General features: G+C 28.9%; 1 protein-coding gene across 2 annotated transcripts; it reads right to left on the bottom strand.

Annotated features, from left to right (window-relative positions):
* Positions 1-3,382: 3,382 nt before the first annotated feature.
* Positions 3,383-7,840, bottom strand: LOC137825695 (protein root UVB sensitive 4). 2 transcript variants are annotated; one of them, XM_068631431.1, is made up of 10 exons: positions 7,174-7,840; positions 6,321-6,467; positions 5,968-6,114; positions 5,455-5,517; positions 5,283-5,359; positions 5,073-5,178; positions 4,672-4,774; positions 4,431-4,579; positions 4,275-4,340; positions 3,383-3,818 (listed from the first exon to the last, which is right to left on the bottom strand). In XM_068631431.1, the coding sequence occupies exons 1-10, from the start codon at positions 7,615-7,617 to the stop codon at positions 3,579-3,581; spliced, it is 1,542 nt and encodes a 513-aa protein (XP_068487532.1). In that variant the 5' UTR covers positions 7,618-7,840; the 3' UTR covers positions 3,383-3,578. The 2 variants fall into 2 exon arrangements, with proteins under 2 accessions (XP_068487532.1, XP_068487533.1); XM_068631432.1 differs by having other exon boundaries at positions 4,275-4,337.
* Between the last annotated feature and the right edge of the window lie 327 nt (positions 7,841-8,167).

Raw genomic sequence — 8,167 nt, 5'->3', positions numbered from 1 at the left:
AAAAATTTCCAGTGAAAGAAATTAATGTTCATGCTATTTTTGCGTTAACAAATAGTAGAGTAAAGATTGAATCAAATGATTTAAATCATAATTACTTTCCAAATGATGCGTAAGAATATGACAATGTTTCGTTGTTCTTTGAGCAAATTGACAATTATAAACTTATAAATTTACTAATTTACATATAAATTATATTAATCTTTTTTTATTCATATGTTTCATGCGTATAGTCCAAACTTACGTAGTATTTATTTTTCAAAATATAATTATTTTAAAAAATTTATATTATTACATAAAATTATTAAATAAAAATTAATTTTAATAATAAAAAATAATTAATTATTATATTGATTAAATTAAATATTATTTTAAAGATTCCAAAATTAATAATATAAAATAACTTTTATTATTAATAAACAGATTTTATTCTAATTAACTATATAAATTGATTTAAGATATATCATTTAAAAATATTAGTAGCTAATTAGATATTAATTTAAAAATTATTTGTTAATCATAAAAATTACTTTATATATTAATAATTTCTTAATATTTGAAATAATATATAATTTAATTAATATAATAATTAATTATTTTTTATTATTAAATTTAATTTTTATTTAAAAATTTTATTATAGTGTATTTTTCAATTTTAACCTCCCCATATATATATATATATATATATATATATATATATTAAATTGACAAAGTTATTTTTTTATTTAAACTTATTGCTTATGTAAAATTTCATAAAAGTTACGCAACTCCAAACAGAAGGGATACTTCAAAGCTACTAAAATACACATCATAAAACTACATACTCAAACTAACAATTGTTCTTGATAATAAACAAGCAGCAAAACACCAATCAAAATAAGAAAAATAAGTATAATCGCAACTAGAAGTTAACCAACACCAAACCTTTAGTTGAGCAAAAGAGAAAATCTCTAGATAATCAATCACTTCTCCTTTAAAGATGTACTTATTCCTATGTCTCCATATCTCTCCAATAATTGCAATCCATATATTTCCCCAAGCCACATTAACATAGTTTGAAACCTTGCTCAAATTAAAATGCAAAAAATGTCAAACAGCATCATTACTATCAACATACGAGAATCCATGCATAACACAAATTTCAAACTAACTTTCATATTATCTTACAAGTTTATTGTAAGAAGAACTTGTTATATTATTAAAAGAGCTTGAATGAGTCTCAATGAAAACTTAATTTAAAGTCTTCTACAAATGAAATTAAAATTAAATCTTCAAATTATAAGTGTAAGAAATATAAAATATATAGTTTTGTGAACAAGAATTTTGTCTTTTCTTTTTATTTCTTTACAAAGACTTTATAAAAAATACTCGTGAAACATTTCAAATCTTTTGCAATTTAATTCTAGAGCATTAGTTTCTACTTTTAATTGATTCATTATTCTCTTTAATTTATTTACTTTTCAATGATGCAATTTAATTTTTGGGACTTTATTTTTTTTATTTTCTAAATTTTTAAGATAATTTTTTGTTTGATTTTGGATTGATCGGTTGAGTGTTTTTATCTATGGTTTTAAATGTTTAAATTTTGATATTCTTAAATATAATTGATTTTGCTCAATGAAACTCTTTCAAATACATAACGTATATTTGATAAACTAGCTGATAAATTATTTAGTATATGTAAAATAACATAAAAATATATAACTACATAAATTTTATTATATAAATGAAATTTATGGTTTTTTAGACAAAATATATTATTATGTAATTATAATTTTATATATTTTTAATTAAATTCTTATTAAACTTTTTAGCACTTTTTTTTTTAAGTTGTATAGGCTTTTTTTATTTGAAGAAATCATTTTATTTAAATGAGTTGGTGTGATGAGTATTAATCAAATTTAATTTTGATTTATTTTTAGAATTTTTGTTTTTAATTTTCAATTTAAACTATTGTTACATTGTTTATAATTTTTACTATGTGTAATTTTTAGGATATAGGGTTTTGGATTTACATAACATCGATGTTTACTATGTGTAATTTTTATATAACATCTTCTAATAAAACATTAGTTACTTCTAATTTAGAATGTTATTTTTTTTATAATTTGAGCTGCATGAAACATTAAAATGTAACTCAACATATACTAAAAATAATGCAATAATTATTTATTTTTATAAAATTGAAATAAATAGAAATCAAAGATAAAAAAAAAATTAAAATATAAAGGATAGTAATAGAAAAATATTAAATAAATTACAAGTTAATGAAGTAACTAGTAATTTATATGCTATAAAATATTTATCTTTATGAGAAGTGTAAAATATTTATACTCTTCATTTTATGAAATTATTCATCTATGATAATTATTGTTATGTTTATCTTTGAAAGTTAGTCTTCTTATCAGTGATAATTAAATAATATTCAAATTATTAGTGCAATAGTGATGTATGTGCTCTTATTTATAATCAATTTTTGCTATTTTCTTTCTTTGAAAGTTACTTCTCTTATCATCTATAACATGTGTTTGTACTCAAGAGAGGTAATTAAAAATATTCAAGTTATGAGGAAAAAAATTAAGAAGCCATGAGCAATAGTAGTTTATGTGCTCGTATTTATAATCAATTTTTTTATTAGTAATACAATTCTACAAGATTCTTAAAAAGAGCCTAAACCCTAAACTATGGATGAGTTATTGATTAACTATCAGAATTATATTACTTGAGATAAAAAAAAAGTCTTAAACTCTATTTAACCTCCCATTCAAAATCCAACTTATACTTCATAAATAAACCTAGAATTTTTTGAGATTTTGAATTTTAGAAATATATTTTAAAAATATAAGAGATATATTACATAGAGAAACTCGTGATTTATTTTATTTACATATTCTATAAATAGAGTAAAAATATAACAGAATATCAAATATGAACAATATCTCAATCATAACTTTCTAAATTTAAATAATAAATAAATATATTTTTATGTTTATCTAAAAGATATTTAAAAAAACTAAAAGATTTCCTAAAAATTAATTTAAATAAAAGATATTAAACAAATATTCTCAGCATTTCTCTACCTTAATACCTCTTTATTCAATTTTTAAATTTTATATTTGATTATCCTTCTTCTAATGCTTGATTTCCTCCTTTTTTTTTTCCCTATAATTCTTATCTTTCTCTTTCATGGAACACATCTTCACTCAATTTGACATTTTTCCTTGTATTTCTTCTTTTATCAACCTCATCCTTTTTTTGTCTATTGTGAATTTTATGTTAGAATAAGTTTTTGATGGATGTTAGAATACGGTTCTTAATGAACGATGTTATAAAGCTTGTCTAAACATTTAATAAAAAAAGCATTGCCCTTTTTCTAGTGTGAAAGTGTAATAATACCATTCAGGCATACATGTATACATTCAATGCATGAGCTTAATAATACCCTGCAACAAAAAATGTGTATTACACAGTATACAACACAATTTTGACCTTATTCTTTAGTCTATTCTTAAAATGAATGGTATCGTATCCCCAAACACTCCCATTTAAATAAGGAGCCAACCAAATTTTGAAAACTATCTTTAATCACACACAAAACTGTATCGAATTTGCTCTTGTGTTGACAATAGAATGTTCTTCACCATCCAACCCATTTCCACCATTTGGTCAATCAAATTAGACACATCCCTCTCTGCAGATCTCTTGGCATTCTCAACAATTACAGACCAATCCTCCATTGTTGAGTCTGATGCATTGCTTTCCTCTATAATAATCTCCCACCTAGTACTGTTCATAAGTACGGCCCTTCTGATGTAGCAAGCCTAACCATTGTTTTTTGTTTTTCAAGGCCACATCAAAAGATCATTAAAATAAGGAAAACTGGCTTCATCCTAAACATTGCATCTTCTTAAACCAAATTAATTTATTGAATTTGGATACTTTTATGTCAGAGGAGTGCTAGTAAAGTCCTCTCTGACAGACTTAATTAAAACTTAATAAAAATTACAAAATCAGAGTGAAACTCATCAAATAAGTGAGACTCACGATTTTGTGATTTCTAATAGATTTCGGTCAATATTAGAGGTTGTGTTTGAATGAATGTATTGCTAGCATTTCTCTTTGTGTATGGAAAGGAAAAGATACAAAAAAACAAGTTTAAGGGACCCAATCAAACTGTAATTGTTTGTGTTTTCCTTGACAAAAGAAGATCCAAGCAATAAGCTAGCAGTGATGAATCATAGTAGTTGAAAAACCATTAACAAGAATAGTCATATTACCTGCAACAAACCCATGATTATATGTACTGCTTCAGCTCCTTCACGAACAGAAACAAGAATAGACTGCTAGAAGGTTTAGCACCCAAAGAAAAAAACAAAATAAACAGTTAGAAAACACTACTTCATAGGATGTTATACCCTCATAATATAGCTCACCTTTCTAGTTCTTTTTAATCCTTTGAAGAACTCCACGCATACAAAGTAATAATCTTCATTAGTTATACATTGTATTGTCTTCATAGACCACTTTGGTATTTGGTCCTTGGGATTTAAGCACCCTATTCTAATTGGCCACGAGCATTCACCTAAACCAACGAACTGTATTAGTTGAGTGTAAGCACACTACTGAAGAACACAACTCCGACATTAAACAGAATAGAAGAGTCTGGCATATCACCTTTAACTCCCAGAAGATTAACTCCTTCTTTATCACTCACCTCTGCAGGGGATGGCACATATCCACACTCAATCCAAGTGCTCAGAATAATTTCAAGCCTATCCTAAATAACACTCCAACAAGGCAATAAACTAAATACTCTTGACCCAATAACCAAAAACCAGAAAGTTATAATGTTGTGAAATAAAGGGTAGAAGACAGCAATGTGGAAGCCCAAGTCTAGTGCAAAAGGAGTGTCAAAAAAAAATTCAGAGCAGAACTTGTTTATTACAAATAAGGAATCTAGAAGATTGCTGTTAGATTTGCATATCATATTCTATTAGGCTAATATGCATTCTGTTATTTTGTTAGAGCATATTTCTGTTAGAGTTAGTTGTTAGCTTGCAACACAGAAAACCTACCTTAGTCAAGGTTTGCAGATGTACATGCTTTAATCCTTGATAAATCCCAAAGAGATCCATTGCAGCAAAAAAGGGATAGATAAGGTAATGCAGACCTGCTTGTTGCCTTGCAAGCCAGAAAATAATTTCAAGTTATATGCCAAATGAGTAATGAGAACATTAATTAACATTTTTATATAAAAAAGAATAACAATGGAGGTGGACAACAACCTTCGATGGCTCTCTATGCACATGTTAACAATTGCAGCAAGCATAAGACCAAGGATGTCGAAGCACACTGTTTGGATCTGAAATATATATAAAAAAAAATCAGAAAATAGCCCGTTCAAGATACATATTATGGAAAAAAAGAAAGAAAGAAAGAAATGCAACACATGCTCACCTGTGCCTTGGCAGATATTTCACCAAGGTTGTCTCCTATTGCAAAACTTTGATGAACAGCTGACTGTTTAAAAAATGTTAAAACATCAATTATGGTCAAAAGAATTTATCAATCACTATAAACAAGACAAAAGCATGAATTTTCAGAAGATACGTCCTTAATTTATGAACATTCTTGTACATGAGGTTGGGTAAAAGATAAGTCTGCAACCATCAGCAGTACAAGAATTGGACATCTCTTTCTAATCCCCAACCTTGTTAGACAATTTCATATTAGGAAGTCTAATAAATTCAATGCCTAGCTAGAATACAGCTTTCTTTATTTTTCTGCCATACAGATTTTTTTCATATATCACAATTACCATATGGACTACTCCTAAAAAACACTACAGATTGAAGATATACATAAAAGAAATTCCATTAAAAGTATAAAATCATTCAAAGAATGCTCCAAACATGAGTAAGAAAAGAAAAAATTTAATAGAGAACTATATGTTGTAGGTTTGATCCTTACCCGAGTTGCTAAGTAACAAGCAAGGCTTATTTGTTTAGAAATATTGGCAATAGTTGCAAGGAGCAGGAAGCATTGAGGAAATGTGGGAGTAAGTAACTCAAGTCCAATGCTTGCAACAAAAAGAACAGATGTAGTGAACCTGACCCTCTTTGTACAGCAGGTACCAAAAAGATAAAGAGAAAGATTCATCAGATTCCTTCATATATGATTGGTGCATGTCAAAATGCAGTTTCAATCACCATCATCACTTCAACTCACTGTACTTAAGTTCAGGTGACTTTATAATCAAATATAAGAATAAAGTGCTTGTAACTCCGGGAAATTAGTTTAATTCAAAATGGAAGTTAAAATACCTTTAAATTTGTATCAAAAGCAGATGCTAGACTAGCAGTGTATATGCATCTGCTTAGTCGTCCGATGCCATCTTTTAAGACCCAATTAAGGGCAGCAGCTGATGGAAGAGAACTTGAGAATCCAACTCCCATGGCTGTAAACATTGCCTGAGACCAATCCATAACAACACAGTAAGTTCACATGCATTCCAAACAGCTACAGTTAGACCTACAAGAAATTTAATCACAGTTAAAAGAAGGATAAATGTGCAATACATTCATTATGTGATAAAGATACAAAGAACCATATTCAGTTCTCTCTTCTCACTTCTTTTCGGATTTTAAAAACCGTTTTCCAAAGTACTTCCACGCTACTCAACAATCAATTCCCTCCAAATTTTATTAAGTTATGAAAATTATTATTTGTTTCCAAAACAAGTATCTTAAAAACTGAAAAACATAACACCCAAGAGACGTTTTATCCCCCTCCCCTTCTTAATTTTTCAAATGCTCCATTCAAGTACTCGGGGAACAAACTTCTAGAAAACTGAAATGTGCAGCTGGGAAAAAGACCATGTTTGGAGAAAATTTTCCAGTAAGCATTTGTAATAAGAGAATAAAATAAGAAAAAAAAAATGAGATAAATATCTCTATAAACTAAATATGGGTTGGTGTTTAAGTTAATATCTAGAAACACTCTCATCTTAGTAATTCCTAATTTATGTGTGAGCTAATTTTATCCAAACATGCCAGAAGCTAGCGTTTGATTTATAGTTAGCACACACCAAACACACACAAATTTCTTGCAGAGACAAACAACTTTTAGAACACAAAAAACAGATTTTTTTTTAACAATAATCAAACAAGGACATACCTGAGTGGCGAGCACTTGCAGCGCGGAGCTGAAAACCCGATGAAGAAGCTTCCACTTCACATACTCCACATAGTTCCCCGTCACCCCTCTCGGAATAAAGAACTCCCTCACAACGGACCCGCACACCCTCAACACCCTATCATCGAAGTCCACGTCAGCATCCGCAGCGGCGCCACCGTCGACGGTCACCACCTGCAGGCAGTTCCCAACCCAGAAGAATCTAGATGCTTCGTTGGGTCTCCTGACAACCACAAAGGGAAGCCGAACCGGAACCTCCTTCGTAACCCCTCCATCAGAGACGCAGTCCAGGGAGGTTCGGAAAGAGGAAAGGGGCGAGAATCTCCTAAAGGAGAGATTTTGGTTAGTGGGTGGGGTTGGTTCGTTGGAATTTGAGAGGTTCCATGGTGTGTGGAGGTTGGTGGATAGGCGAAGAGAGAATGGCATGAGAGTTTGGAAAGGAAAGCGTGGTGTTTGAAGATTCCAGCCACGGTTTTTGCTATTGTTTTGAAGAAGAAGAAGCAGAAAAAGAAGAAGATGATGATAAAGAAGAAGAAGAAGAAGAGTGTTTGAGCTTGAGTTGGAGAAGAAAGGTTGAGAAATGAAGGGAAGAGAATATTATAGCAGAGAAAGAGAGAAGATGTGTGTTACAGCACATTCTTTTAAGAGCAGAGAAATGGTGAAAATACATTATTATTTAACACAAATTTTCTAATTAGGTTAAAAATCATAAATACATTTTTTGTCGTCTATATAATGATTTTCTTTTTCAATGTGATAATTTTACTTATAAAAATAATATTTTAGTTGAGGAGAAATATTGAGCCGGCAAAGGGTTACCCAAGTTTCAAACTCGTGTGAAAAAAAGAACATTATTTTTTATATATAAAAAACAAAATTAAATTAGAGGTATATAGATGAATGTTTCAGTCACTTTCTTTAGAACAAATTTGCATTACATGGAAAGAATTTTAGAAATAAACTTTGTATCTTTAAC

This window comes from Phaseolus vulgaris, chromosome 8 (assembly GCF_000499845.2).
Source record: "Phaseolus vulgaris cultivar G19833 chromosome 8, P. vulgaris v2.0, whole genome shotgun sequence".
In the NCBI taxonomy this organism is placed as follows: domain Eukaryota; kingdom Viridiplantae; phylum Streptophyta; class Magnoliopsida; order Fabales; family Fabaceae; genus Phaseolus; species Phaseolus vulgaris.
This window is presented reverse-complemented; position numbering and strand designations above follow the sequence as displayed.